Here is a 15,398-nt window from a genome sequence, read left to right on the forward strand (position 1 = left end):
CCTTCCCTCCGGTAAACATGAAAGCAGCATGAAGCTTCTCTTTTTCTTTTTTTTTTAATGTTTACTCTCCATTCTCGTCGTTATTAGCGGGAAACTTCTGGGGATTAAAAGAGGCGCTTGTTTTGCAAAGTGCTGTGTTTGAGATTGGACGGACACGGTGTCTACCTGGAAAATGCTCGGATGGAAAGATTGTGAAATAGAGAGGGATGTGGGGGGGCGATGGGGTTGGAGCCACTTTTTTTTTTATTTCTCCGTGGATAGAGACGATTCAGAGTCATCCACCTCAACTAAGCTCCTTAGCTAAGCTCTTTTTTCGTCTCCCTCCCTCTCTCCTCCAGACTGACGCTCCCATCTATCGCGGCATGCTTCACAGTCTATCCTCATCTCCTCCCACTACTGATTCCCGCTACTTTTGCGTTTTTGCTGATCCATCCCAAACCATGCAGGCTTAATCCGGACAGAACTAAGTTATACACTTCCACGCATGCCTTGCCTGCCCTTCTTGGTTTATCACTTCTTGCTTTTTCCTTCTTGTCATCTCCTGTTCGCGAGGAGAAAGCTTTCTGAAAATGCTTTCCCTCCGAGCAAAGTAGCAGATAATCAGGTTACTAGTGAGCTGCCCTCTGAGGTCTGACCTCCAGATCGTGTATTTTAACTGTGCCGAGTGGGAAGTGGAGCAGCGCACTTGCCTGTGAACTTTTCTCACCTCAGCCGCAGGTTTGTGTAAATTATTGAGTTGGATTTTGTAACGTACCTCCACACAAACTCATATTTGTTGTACCCAGCTGTCGTAGATGGTTTTTTTTTGTTTACCGTCTCAGCTCTAGAGTTACTTTGTTCCTTTACACCAGAAGTTCTTAAGGTTTTTTCGCACTAAGATACGGTTTAATTTTATAATTGACATTACATTCAAAGGCAAAAACAATAGTATGAAGTACTTAGAGTTTTTGTTTAACTCATTTTCAATATTTTTTTAGTTAGATGATGATAGCTGATGTTACTTCAGGAGAAAAAAAGAAACACTATAATAGAATCAATAGAATCTCAATTATATAAACTATTTTTTCTTTTTGTGCAGAGTAGTCACAAATGTAACCACGTTTTGTCGAGAAAAAACATAATTTTCGTTTTTAATCGGTTACTGAAACTGTTTAACTTCATGTGTTCAATCCACAAACTTGTTTAACCAAAATTATAAAGACATTAAAAAATAATAATAACAAATCTTAAATAAATATGAATAAACTAGTGTTTGTAAAAAAAAAAGTATAGAATAAAGCAAATATTATGTATCAAAGAAATTGTAAATTAAAAGATAAAAACGACAAATTCTAACAAATATACGATTAAAAATTAGCCTATATTTATTTACTTTAATTAAAACTATTTTTTTTAAATGGACATTTATTTTGAATGTCCTTTGGCTATTATTCAAAAGACAGAAGAAATTAATCAGAAGAGTGTTAATTAAAAAAGGGGAGAAAATAATTTGGTAAATAAGGACATAATATTATTAAAATACATATTAAATGACGTGAATAACTCATAAAAATGATTGTCATTTGGGATGAAAGAAAAACAAAATTAGACTTGATTTACTACTCAGATGGAAAAAGAGAAAAGAACAGATCTAAATAATAATAAATCAAATAAATAATTAAAGACACATTTATAAAAGAAGGTTAAACCAGAAAAAAAGTGGAGGTAAAATTGTCAGTGTTTATTTTGGTCAAAATACTGCTGGTACAAAAAAAATCCATAATGCACTGCAACAAACATTGCACTTGTAAACGTCGTACGGTTTAAAGGAACCGTGCTTGAGTAACTCATGGTAAACACTAAAGGACGTCCTGTCTCACATGAGCGGGACGGTCGGTGTCGTCGCCCCGGCCGAGGTCAGACGTGTTAAGTGCTCATGTAAGTGCTAATTTGACAGCTATAGACTCTCAACGCTGTTCCATAAATGTGTCGCCTCCCTCTCTGCCGTATTAAACGGCCATTACTTTTACTGTGGGCCACATAAAACTGCAGTTTACAATAGATTGTCCTGGAAATATAAATACACGCTTCATTTTTCATCTGGTCCGGCGACATGTGCAGCCGACTCACAGTCATGGAGGAGTGACGCGTCTTTTTTATTCATACCCCATACCTCTGTGTTTTCCTATTATCTTTGTTTGCTACCATTTTAAATGTATTAGGTTTTTACCAATTGTATTACATCGATATCCTAGAATTAAAATATTTATTTTATTTATGTAGCACCTTTCAGATGTTCTATGTTGCAAGTTACTTTTCATTAAAAAAAACATCATTTAAAAATTCCACAGTACATTAAAACAGCACATAAAAACAATATGATAAAAGACAAGATACACAATGTTTTATATCATAGTATATTACAGAAAAACACTGAAAAATGATTAAAGAAATTTACTTTAAGGCACTGAATGATCACTGCTTGCTAACTGCTAGCTTAAATGCTACTTCATAGCACTCACATTAGCACGTTATCCTGAGCTAAGAACCGACGTCAAGTTTTAAATGTAAACTTAAGTTTTATAAAACACAAAATATTCAGGAAAATACACAATGTACTATGTCTCAAAGAAAGATATTCTGAGAAAAAAATGTGTTAATGTGATTAATGCAATTTTTTTTCTATTTATATATATATATATATATATATATATATATATATATATATATATATATATATATATAAAATATATATATATATATAAAATATATATATATATAATTGGGTTGACAATCAATAGACAAAAATTTAAAAATTTAAAAAGTGTTACATTTATTTGGTAAATAATCGAATACAATGCAAAGAAATATGAAACTAGGTCAATAAAGTCTGCTTGTTAACTACCAGTTTATAAGCTATTTTGGTCACTTTTGACAGTAGCATGTGAGCTTGGCTCCCATATTTTCTCTAAGTACTAAATATTCTGGAGGGAGTCGAAGCTGCGCATTTGTGAGGAACGTAGGCAGAGCAGGGAGGCAGTTGGCAGCACCTCGACGTCCTGACAGACTTGTTGTGGGTAGAAGTAGAAACAAAATTTGATATGTTGAGAAGCGTAAAGCAGCAGCTAGGATGAATGAACGATGGAGCTGAGGTTTGCTACGGAGGCTGCGTGGAGGTGTTAGCATTCTGCTGGTAAAAAGATGGAGAGATGTTTGTTTTTTTCTTTACTTTAGTCAAATTTATCACCAGGTTACATGAACCTCTCAACGCTTCTGGCATCAACACTGATAACCAGACATGAAAAACAAAAAAAAACTAAAGTAAATTAAGGAGAAGCTGCCTTTTGTAAACATGCACAAAAAAAGGTCACACATTTGTAAATATTATTTACCCTGATAACACCTGTTTATCCGACTCCTCTCTTCTTCGGGTGTTATTTGTTTACATCTGGGATGAAAACCTTTTTCTTTTACAGAAAATTAGAAAAGGTTTTTTTGCAAATATTAAACACGTGATTTTTTTGTGGTGTTTCCAATTCGTTATAAATTAAAATTAAATATAATAAAAATAAATACATGTAAAAAAGTTCCATTAAAGTGGTCATACGAAAAATTAACAATTAAATGTAATTAAAATAAATAACAAAATTAACTGTTTATGATCTTATTCTGGACATAAAAACGCTTTTTTACTACTTTTCATTTATAAAATATCAGCAAATATACAACCTGTCTGACAATAAATCTGGCCTAAATATAAATGGAACAGGCCTGTGTCAGTACAAAAATAAATAAAAAATAATTCAATTGATGCTTTTTTTGCCAAACAGAGATTTAATAGTACTTGTTGCAGAACTATAAAATAAAACATTTTGACAAGTGTAATGAGAATATAAAGCACAATATTGTAATTATGACATTAATTGTCAGTTTTACATGGGCCGGAACATTTTTAAAATACAACAATAAAAAAAGTAATTTAAAAATAGTCAATAAGGTCAAGTTTAGACATTTTTGTCTTGGTTTCACAAATATGACTAGTATGTCATCTATAGCACTGATTTTTTATTTTTTTACCCTGCATTTGAAAGTCATCGTTCAGAAGTGTGTCATTATAGGGTTCGATTCTCCGCCCGGCTTACGCTCATGACGCTCCAGTGCAGTGGACCACCTGTAACGTGACACACACCATCTGATAAGTCTCGCTCCGGTCCCTGAAATTGTTAGATTAAGGACCTTGTGAAAGCGGCTCCCCCGTCTGTCGGCCTTGTAGATTAAGAAGCGCACTTGCAGCGGGTCACGGAACCGGCCGGACCCGCTGAAGTACTCTGATAAAATATTGAAGTCCTCGAGGAAGAGCTTCTGTGTCACCTTTTCTTTTATTGATACTCCAGGAATCTAACGTGACACCGGAGTCCGCCTTCGGATGTCACAGAAACCTTCCGCCTTAATGTGTCTTTACTTTCAGATTGATGATCGTTCGGCAGACGCTGATGCAACCGTGAGCTGTTATTTATTCACGCGGGGTCACCTCAGAGGTCGCGTTTTCCTCAAGGCTAAATGATACAACACCTTCTTGTTATTGTTATCAAACAATAACAAAAAAAGAAAATACCTGCGGTAACATCCGACATCCTTTTTTCGCACTAACACCGCCTGAGCTTCCTCCGCATGTTTGTTTGCTTAGCATTCGGGCTGCACTGACAGAACGCTGTTAGGTTTGCCGTTTTTATTAATTAGGTTGTCATTAGCTTGTGTTTAATCTCCTCGTGTTGACTGCGACTCACACACTCCCAGAGGAGACGCGTATTTGTCCCCGGCTCGTCGCAGACACACTAATTCACGCCAACACGCTCTGAACTTGCAGAGATATTTTTCAACTTTTGCCGTATTTGATGGTAGAAATCTGCGCGTGAAGCGAGCGTAGGATCCTTAATGGTATTATTAAAAATCCCAGAGTCAGTTTGTGTACGTACGAGTTTATCTTGATCTTGTCATGACCTCTTTCTATTACTGACTTATGAATATGATTGTGCTGAAGATAAATTAGTACGTTGAATACGTACATTCCAGGTCTTGACATACTTGTTAAAAATGTAGGCACTAACGCGGGAAAGTTACATCCATAAGAAGGTGCATGAAATCATTTCAAATGCCTTTAAGATAGATTTTAAATATGATAATAAACAGTATTATCATGATGGGGGGGATACTCTTGGTTAAGGGTTTAGCACATGGGTTCAACTTTAAAGTGATTTTATGTGAAGGTTGGCTCAAAATCAAAGTAGATAAATGTAACATTGACTGTATCGTGACTTGGGCTGTAGCGATACACTAATCTCACAATACCATGTATTCATCTCACAATACGATATTTCAATCCACTTTATTCCGATTTTAGGGGAGACTGAATTCATGTTGTGATTGTTCCACGGTCTTTTGGATAAATTAGTAAAGCTGAAATCCAAAATACGTCCAGACATCAGCTTTAAAAGCATCTGGAGTTGAGTGTATCTTCTCGTCCTCAGCCATCGCCGGGATCACGCGGGATTTCAATGTTTCTTTAGCTGCGGAGGGGCGCAGTGACTGCTGCCATCTAGCGGCCGAAAGTTAATTTGCAACACAAAAATGAACAAATGCTGTAAACATTTAAATGTTACTTGTAGATGATAAAATATATATTATTGTTATTTTATTTTACACACAATTTATTGAAATATAAACCATAAAATGACTATGCCCCCACCCCCCCAAAAAAAAGAGAAAAAAAAGAAAAGAAAAATGTTTTAATGAATACAATGGGGTTGAATATGGAAATAGTAATGTTAAAAAAAAATGTAAAATTATTTTTAAGGACATAAAAGTCATAAAAACAGGCAATTTTTTAGGAAATATACTGTGTACATTAATTTATGATTCATTGCTCACAACTCGTTCAATAAATAACACAAATCCCGGTAACAAATCTCATTTTTGGGAACTTATTGTGGTAAAATCTAAGCAGTTATTCCTGAAAAAGTATTTATTTGTTATCTGCTATCGTTTTTTTGACCTAAATGAATATATATTCTCTGATCCACTTATCGTCCTAACCAACTTCACCTCTGCATCACAAAAAGAACCGTCTCTCAGTTTTTGGCTCCGTAAAGAGAATCGCATTAACTTACTCGTCAATAAAAGAGACTTCATTAAACGCAGCTCATAAATCTACAGCCGGAGTCGACCAATAGAAGTAGCAGAGTGGAAGCTAGAGGGTTAGTGGAGTCAACCTTTCATTTAGAGATTGTCCCATTCCAGGAAATGTTGTTTAGTTGAACAGAAGTTGATCCAACGAGCATCGTTTTGTTAGAAGGTCAATCAAAGACACAATGTTTTATTTTCCAATGATATCTATCTTCACTTCCATGTTGAATTTTGCTTTTTTTCATTTGATTTGAATGATTACCGGGAGCTATTAAAGCTAATATTGGGTTCAGGAAAGATCATTTCTGAGGTCTACAATCAAGAGTTTGGGACCTCCATTGTTTTCTTACACTTGAGTATCATCTTTGACCGGGAAGACAAGAGGCCGGCCTGGGCCATACATCAGCCCACTGGTAGATTGAACGATTTATTAGCGCGGAAAAGACTGCTCTTCATCATAAAGCCGTGGATATGCAGATCAATCCTTCATCTTAACACATGCGGTGTGTTCCACTGAATCACACAAACCTACGTCACAAGCCTCGAATACTTTGTCACCATCATTTTTGATCAATAACTTGTGGTCACTTGTTAAGACCTAGTGTGGACCATCCTACTATCGACACCACGTGTCAGGGCAAATGGAGAATACCATTACCGTAGTGCCGGGTGTGAGACCCTATGGGGAAGCAAAAACCTGCACATGGTTTGAATCCCACACTCTAATTATTCCTCTGGGTTCTTCCAATGGTCTTATGGTTCCATCCCACTTCTGACGCTAATCGACACAAACAATGAACCCAGCGTTATCTCAGGGTCATGTTGACCTGGAGGCCAGAAAACAAATGTGTTGGTGGTATCCCTTGTGTTCGTTCACTTTGACCCAGAAACAAAACAAGGGATATCACAAACATATTGGTTTACAGGCCTCTGCGTCACATTGACCCTGAGATAACACAAGGGTTAAAAATGAATTCACTTGTGACCTCAACACCATAAGGATGTTATTTTTGAGTGGAAGCAACTTAACTAAGACACTTCATGGATCAAAAATCCTTTTTTTTTTGCTTTTGAAATTATTTTGTCATTGATTTCAAATCATCAGTCAATTGCATTTTCCAAACCCAAAATGTTCCTCTGCAGTGAGTAATTTGACGGCTGGATTTCTTCCCAAAAGAACATTCTGTTGTTGTGCGAGTGTTCATGGCGTTTGTGATGTTCTAACTGTGGAAAAAAAAAAATCTGAATTTTATACCAAATATATTGTGGGTTAAAAAAAAAAAGCCTCTTCTAGACACTCTTGTCCTGGGATAGGTCGAAAGTGGTGCCAGCTCTTCTCCATGCTATTCCAAATCTTGACACAGTATATTGAGAGCCTTAAAAATGCTATCCAATATGGCCCCCCCGACCCCCCATCCCTCGCCCCCCGTTCCTCCCCCTTGTATTGATGTACACATTAAGAGAAGCGCACAGCTAGCAAAACGGCATAAATCAGGGGAGACTCCACTCAGATGCTTTCATTTGTCTCTACACTCGTATTTACGGCTCTTTTTTTTGACGACGGGGACAGATCCTGAACGGAACCCCATCGCCCTTCAAGACATGCCTCACTCTCCACATGCCTCGATGACAAATGAAATTAACGTGGTAGTCACTTGCAATCCCAATATTTAGCCGGCTGATCAAGTTAAGCCCCCTGGCAGCCATCAAAGGGCAGCTGTTGAAGTGTAGGGACGCAGGTAGAAGAGACAGCGGTGTCAAATTCAATCAACTTCCTCCTTTGTTTCCCCATCCGATCCTTCCCCCTGCTGTTTACAAATGAAAGTAAGAACGTGCGAGGACACGTACAGTAGGCTGTTAGCGAACGCGCCGCGGGGTGGTCGTCCACCTTCCAAATGGACTTCAGAGTGGCCCCCGCCATCGCAAACCCCTGCTCTCAATATACTGGCTTTGAAGCATGCAGGATGCAGACATCTTTTTTTAAAACTCCTGCATGACGCAGACTGCTTTCCTGCATGTCACCAAAGAAGCTTGAATCCCACAGACCACATTGTTTTCGAGCGAAACATGATCACAGTGACTTCCCCCAGATGCAAGCATGCAGAGTAACCCACGAGTGGGGGATCGAAAAGTGCAACAACCAAAAAAAAAAAGGTGTCACGATATATACCAATGATCTGTCTGGAGGAGAGAGAATATTTCCTTTTGCGCATCGATGAGTGACCGTTCCGAGGGGCTCGTGATCGTTCAAATCCTCCATCGATGATTGGACTCCGTCTGAATTCCCTTATAGAAAATCTTTATCAGAATCCCGAGATATGAGACGTCTTGTAAGTGGGATGTTAACAAGACATCTCAAAGTGTTTGATTTGATTTGAGCTCCAAAATGAAATCTTATCTGATCTCCTCCCAGACAGCCCATTGGGAATAATCAGCGGGACGAGGGTGGGTGGTGAAGGCAGATTTGTGATGGACTTTTGTCTTCGTGTAAGAGGTATGGGAATGTCATCATCAATGCAGCTTTGTTCAGTGTATTTTCGACAGACAAATCCTAGCATTCTCACAGGGGGGGGGCCCGCGGACTGACAATTCAAGCATGGCTGTCAGCTATTTTTGGGCGAACAACATGTTTGAAGTGATGATTTGCATTACCGAAAACCTTTCTGAGGCCAACTCCACAGAGTAGTATTTTTCAGCAAACGATGATCGTTTTCGTTGCTTTTACGCACCGGTCTGAGACCATCGCGAGCCACTGACGTTACACTTGATTGATTTGAATCACGGAAGTCAGAATTGTCTTCGATCAATCACATCACTCTTGGCCAAGATGAGTCATCAATCACATCTTTAATTTCACTTTCTACTGAAACTTTACCTCATATGGAGTTGAAACTGTATCATCCATCTCACACTGGGTTAAAACCGATATGAAAGCAGGACTCAGTCATTAAAATCCAAGTCAAACTTTGACTTGTTTTTTTTAAGTAAGTAAGTAAAGGTTATTTGTAAAGTGCCTTTCTAGACCAGGGTCACAAAACGCTTGAACAATCAAAAACAATACACAGTTGAACTATATATTTTAAAAGGCCAAGACACATAAGACAAAAAAAGGAGTCTCAGAAAATTAAGGAAAAGTCTGCACAAATAAAAATGTCTTAAGATGTTTCTTAAAGGAGTCAGTAGATCATCAAACACAGAGGGAGAGGAAGATCGTTCTAAAGCTTAGCAGCAACAGCCTGGAAGGATTTCTCTCCTCTGGTCCAAAAGCGTGTTCAGGAACCATCAGTAGATTCTGATCCACAGACATCAGAGCCCGAGCTGGGGTGTAAGTCTGGATCAGATCACGTAAGAAGGAGTCTGGCCATGAATAGATCTGAAAGTAAGAACCAGAATTTTAAAGTTGATCATAAAAGAAACTGGCAGCCAGTGAAGAGTTTTAAGGATCGGAGAAATGTGAGTTCTTCTACTAGAGCAGGTCAGAATTCTCAAGAAGACACGAACCAGGGGATTTAAGCTCCAGATCGTGTTGTGAAAACATTTTCCTAAATTTAGAGATTTTTCTCAGTTGAAGGAAACAGTTTATACTGACCTTAAATATGTTTTAAAGGATCTTGTTAACATTTCTCCAAAAGTATTTCCAAATAACTAGATCCGGGAAGTTCAGTAGAAAATGTGTAAAAAATCTGATAAAAGGATGCAAAAATAGAATTAATATGATGGAAAAAAGTGGGGAGGAAAAGGACTGAAATCAAAAGTAGGATATCAGCAACTGTGATTTTTATTATGTTAAAATGACGGCGATTTAATGTCACATTATTTAATGTTTTTATATTTCTATTTACCGAAATTTCAAGGTCAAAATATTAGTTGTTTAAAGAATAAAAATAGGATATGTATGTCACACAAATAATGGGGAAAAAAATAATAGAGGAAAACAGAAAATAAGGGATGTTAGTTGGGATGTTTGCCCTCTTGATCGCGCAGAAAAACAAGCAAAATGTGCCCCTTTAACCTGTGAACACAGAGGTCTAAAATTCTAAACTGTAAAATAGATTTCTGTTTATTCAAGGTAAGACCCCCACTCACCAATTTTCTTCATCCGCCTCAGAACTGTTCAATAAAACAGTTAACCTAAAAACTATTAATCTTCATCTAATGGTTTCTAGAAGTTTGTAGTAGAGCTTAAGAAAATGCAACTGGAACCCAATTCTGTTAGCAGGTATTTAGAAAACTGTGTTTGGAACTTTCAAGTAAAATGTTATTAGCATTGCAGCCTGCATGATGCAAAAAACAAACAATGTTTAGTTTTAATACCTTTTTATTCCCATATTAAGAATATTTTTCTGGTAAAAATTGATTATCGAAAACAATATGCAGACAGATCTGAACAGTTATGTCTGAAAAATGTTCTTTTTCATTCAGTAGGTTGCCTTGGTGATTACTTTTAGATTGAAAAATTTGAAATCTGTTAAGTGTTCAGCACCAAGCGTGAAAGAATCACAAATATTTTATAAAATGTGCATTAATAAAGACTTATTACAAAAGTTACCTAAGACACTTATAGAGAGGGTATTGATCAGTATGGTGGTTTAAAAAGTAGCTACAGTACAGGCTGATTAAAAGAAAAGGAAGAACAGATGATGAATTAAAATAAAAAATAAAAAAGTATTTAAATATGTATATATGAGAAATGACTGAGTCCTCTAGTTCCATCTCTTCAACACAACCCGTCACGCATCGATCTTCAAATCATGTCAGTTTCTGTTCTGCATTGTTTGCTTTTTTTTACGCCAAAAGTCCCTCCTCTCCACTGAAACATCCATCAACCCTTTGATTCCTGCAGGTGCGACACCTGACAAGTATACCTCAGCTTCCTCCTCCTCCTCCTCCTCCTCCTCTTCCTCCACCTCCTCCACGTCCTCCACCCACCAGCTCTGTTTGGATCTCACAGCACCTCAGCATGCTCACTGTCCACCGACCGTGTTTACTTGAACTCACTCTGTTTCTCCCACCTCTGCTTCCTTTCATTATTTTTAGGTATCATGACAAACAGGAAGTGACCAGTAACTTTCTCGGAGCCATGTGGTTAATCTCAATTACCTTCCTCTCTATTGGCTACGGGGACATGGTACCACACACGTACTGTGGGAAGGGTGTGTGTCTGCTTACAGGGATTATGGTGAGTTACACAATTTAACAGAAAAAAAACATGAAATGATCTACAATTATTTGTTAATATAAGCTTCATATGTTCCTGTTTTGCAGTAGTCGTCAAGCTATAATAGCGCTTGTTTGTAGCTTGTAAAAGACGCAGGGTTTCCATGACAACAGAGGCTTCAGTTTCCCTTCAATGAATGATTCCGGTGATTTGGACATAACAGAAATGGCTCTTGTGTTGCAGGGCGCTGGCTGCACTGCACTTGTGGTTGCGGTGGTGGCCAGGAAGCTGGAGTTGACCAAGGCTGAGAAGCATGTCCACAACTTTATGATGGACACACAACTCTGCAAACGAGTGAGTCCGTCGCAAACGCAAAATAAAAAGCTCGCTAATAAAGTGTTGGCTCTGGTGCAAAGAGCAGCTTTTTTTTCGGGGAAGATAAGCTAGCGTCTCAGAGGACCGGGGAAGCTCGACATGGTGGTGAGAACATCTTAAGAAGAACATGGGTGTCAAACTTAATGACATAAGGGGCCAAAATCTTTTAGCAGATTCAGTCAAGGGCCAAACAAAATGAATATGTTGTTTTGGTGGTTTAATCCATCCTATTTTTCTCTTTTTATCCAGCTTTAAACAAAATACATTTCCTTCTTTATCATTAGTTTTACTCATGTTGAAAGTATTTCTTATCTTATCTTAAACACGGGCACCATTTCAACATTAACAATACGTTGATTTCAAGCAAACCACCCAGCAGGCCACATGAATTGACTTGACGGCCCGGATTTGCCCCCCTGGCCATGAGTTTGACACGTGTGTCTTAGCAGGTGTTACGCTTTTAGAAAGAGGCAAATATTGTATTTATCAGGTTTAAAATAAATGTAATCAAAGTTATATGTATTTGAGCTAAAAAACTATTTGGAAGTGAAGTTTCTCGTTTGCGCTTTTTCCGTGATTTATCTTCGGAGAGAGACATTAGCTGAACAGAGTCATAAACAGAGTAAACGTTCAATAATATCAATAATTCTGTAACGACTCAAGTCACTTTTAAAACAAATGTACCTCTTATAGCAGAAATTAAACCAAGAATGAATCATATACCTCAGTACTGTGAGTCTTACTCCAGGATCCTGTGAGGTTTTGGGATCATTTCTCATTTCTGGTCACAGTAAATGCAAGAACTTACAACATTGAGAGCTTGACCACTTACCTCTCCTCACTATAACCTACTCACACACATGCACAACAAACACACTTGATTGACACAGGCAGTGAGCCTTAGATACATCATAAAACAAAGAATAAAATAACATGAAAACACAATCATAAATAAGATTAGTTAACTAAAGTTTTGTGTAAATATATTAATGATGTACACTGTTTATGTACAATTGAAACAAATTATAACAAGAATGTGTTTTATTCTCTCCTGCACATTGGGAAATAACAAAAGATACAATTCTCAACAGTTGAATTGCTCTATGATTGGATAAATCGCTAATATGAATCACTTCCTGCCCCAACACACTAAATTTCTTATAGATTTCCTAAATTACACCTGTTGTTCTGCACGTTTTAAAAGAGTCATATGCAGCTTTTCAAGATTCCAAATGATTTATTGTCACTATACAGTATTTTAAATGTAATTTGTACGAGATAATACACAAGAAAAGAGGCATAAACTGACTAATAGAGTAAAAGTGACATCTTTAGTGTAGTTTAAATAATTGCAAAACAAGAAATACATTAATAGTTGATCTGAGAAGCAAGTGAAGCACAAATGAACCATCGTTCCCACCAGGAAACAGAAGCTCATTTGTCACAACATCATGTCGAAATTGTGAAACTCTTACACAAGATAGTGATAAAAAGGAAAATAATAGAAGTAGATATGAGCTCCTTCTTTGTTTGTTAGCCTAGAACTTCTTCCACTCTAACAGTTGAGACTACCGTTAGCAAATCCAGGACCAGATTGAGAGAGTACCCTCTGGGTCAAGGTGACCCGGTGGACCGAGAAAACACGAAGGGTTAAGTCACGTTTGGTTGCATTTGCGAGATTTCATCGTGCACTTCTGTCGTCCGCAGGTGAAGAACACAGCTGCCAATGTACTCAGGGAAACATGGCTCATCTACAAACACACCAAGTTGGTCAAGAAAATAGATCACGCCAAGGTCCGGAAACACCAGCGCAAGTTTCTCCAAGCCATTCACCAGTAAGTCCGACCGCGTCGGAAGCAATAGACGGAAACGATCATGTTTAGAAAACCAGACCAGTTTGACATTCAATAGATGACGATTAAAGCGTTTATAAAAATGTGATGTTTAATAATTGATCGGGGAGAATTTAAAAACTAGTTTTGTTTAGTTCAAGAAACAATATTGCTTTTGTGAATGTGAAGAGCGACATACACAAGTGTGGTAGAAAAGTTAGAATCCTAAATACAAGCACACATGCCTACATTTACATCCACACGACAATCTAGCGTAATAGTCCTTCTGTTCCCTTCCCCCCCCCCCGCTCCCCTTTCCCCCCCTGACCCCCGATGACCCCGGGCTGACAGTGAGACGTGCAATAGTTTCCCCTCCTGTGAATGTCGTGAGGTTAAACCTGTACTTGTGTTCTGTCTTTGTTTTGCTCTATCACCGCAGAGCTCAGAAGTAAGTCTTTGATGTATCCTCCTCCTCCTCCTGTTTCCTCAACATCTTCTTTTCTCTGTGTCTGCATTTGACGTGCATGAAAAACAAAAACAAAAAAAACAAACGATAATTTATGTGGAGAATAAACTCAATCTAGGCTGATTGAGTGTTTCATGATTCTTCCTCACGTCGCCCACTAGACTGGAATGAAAACAGGACTCATCGTTCCACCGGTTCTCGGAACATCTGGCTCAGATGGAGCTTCTCATCTTCATCGAACAGTGTTTCCATCAATATAGCAGCTCCGAGGCTATATTAACCTGCATCATGCTGAGGGTTTAGACACAGTGTCAACGTTCTGCTTGAGTTTGAAATGTTTTTTATTTTAATTCATTTATTCAAGTTCATGTGCCACTACCTTCACATTTCATCACAGGAGCTTTTTTATTCCTAATTCTTTGACGGCATGAAACAAACAGAGATGGTGGAGGGAGCCGCGAGCGAGCCGCTCTGATATACTGATTTGCACATGAATAAATGCCCTTGAATGTCATCTTGTCTCACAATTTTGCTGAACGGGGGGAAATTCTTCCCGTCTGATGACGGCCGACAGTGACACATAATTCGCGTCCATAATTTACCGTGTTCTTGCGCCCGTGGTGCGTCTGATGAGAGATAAGAAGAATCAATGTAGGACATGAGACAACAAATGAGGTCCTCGCCTCGTCCTCGCCGGATCCGTCCCGTTGTATGTGGCTTAAAAATCAATTAATGAATGATCACTTTAATATGTTGATCTATTAAGATGGCAAGGTTTAAGATAAGATAATAAATAAGTAATAGGTTATTTTTAAAGCGCCTTTCTAGACCAGGGTCACAAAGCGCTTTAACAATCAAAAGCAATACACATTTATAAATACCTAGAAATTTAAAAACTCTTAAAGGTCAAGACAGCATAAGACACAGGAGTCCCAGAAAATCAGGGGAAATCCTGCACAAATAAAAATGTCTTAAGATGTTTCTTAAAGGACTCAGTAGATCATCAAACACAGAGAGAGATGAAGATCGTTCCAAAGCTTAGGAGCAACAGTCTGGAAGGATTTCTCTCCTCTGGTCCTGAACCGTGTGCGAGGAACCATCAGTAGATTCTGATCCACAGACCTCAGAGCCCGAGCTGGGGTGTAAGGCTGGATCAGATCACTGATGTAAGGAGGAGCCTGACTATGAATAGATCTGAAATTAAGAAACAGAATTTTTAAAGTTGATCCTGAAAGAAACTGGCAGCCAGTGAAGAGTTTTAAGAATCGGAGAAATGTGAGTTCTTCTACTAGAGCGTCTCAAAGTTTTCGCTGCAGAGTTTTGTATCAACTGCAGACAAGACAGTTCCTTCTTTTTAAGACACCAAAATAAACTATTACAATAGTTTAAACGAGAAGACACAAAC

General features: G+C 38.0%; 1 protein-coding gene across 2 annotated transcripts in view; it reads left to right on the top strand.

Annotated features, from left to right (window-relative positions):
• Nucleotides 1-15,398, top strand: part of kcnn1a (potassium intermediate/small conductance calcium-activated channel, subfamily N, member 1a) — a 69,012-nt gene that overhangs the window by 41,749 nt on the left and 11,865 nt on the right. Inside the window, exons 5-8 of one of the 2 annotated variants that reach the window (XM_087812031.1) lie at nucleotides 11,200-11,341; nucleotides 11,564-11,674; nucleotides 13,403-13,530; nucleotides 13,967-14,036. In XM_087812031.1, coding sequence (XP_087668157.1) covers nucleotides 11,200-11,341; nucleotides 11,564-11,674; nucleotides 13,403-13,530; nucleotides 13,967-13,979 — 394 coding nt within the window. In that variant the 3' untranslated portion in view covers nucleotides 13,980-14,036. Of the gene's footprint in view, nucleotides 1-11,199; nucleotides 11,342-11,563; nucleotides 11,675-13,402; nucleotides 13,531-13,966; nucleotides 14,037-15,398 lie in introns of those variants that run through there. The other variant, XM_087812030.1, reaches the window with a different exon arrangement.

The sequence above is a fragment of the Callionymus lyra genome, chromosome 16 (genome assembly GCF_982586985.1).
Source record: "Callionymus lyra chromosome 16, fCalLyr1.hap1.1, whole genome shotgun sequence".
NCBI classification, from domain to species: domain Eukaryota; kingdom Metazoa; phylum Chordata; class Actinopteri; order Syngnathiformes; family Callionymidae; genus Callionymus; species Callionymus lyra.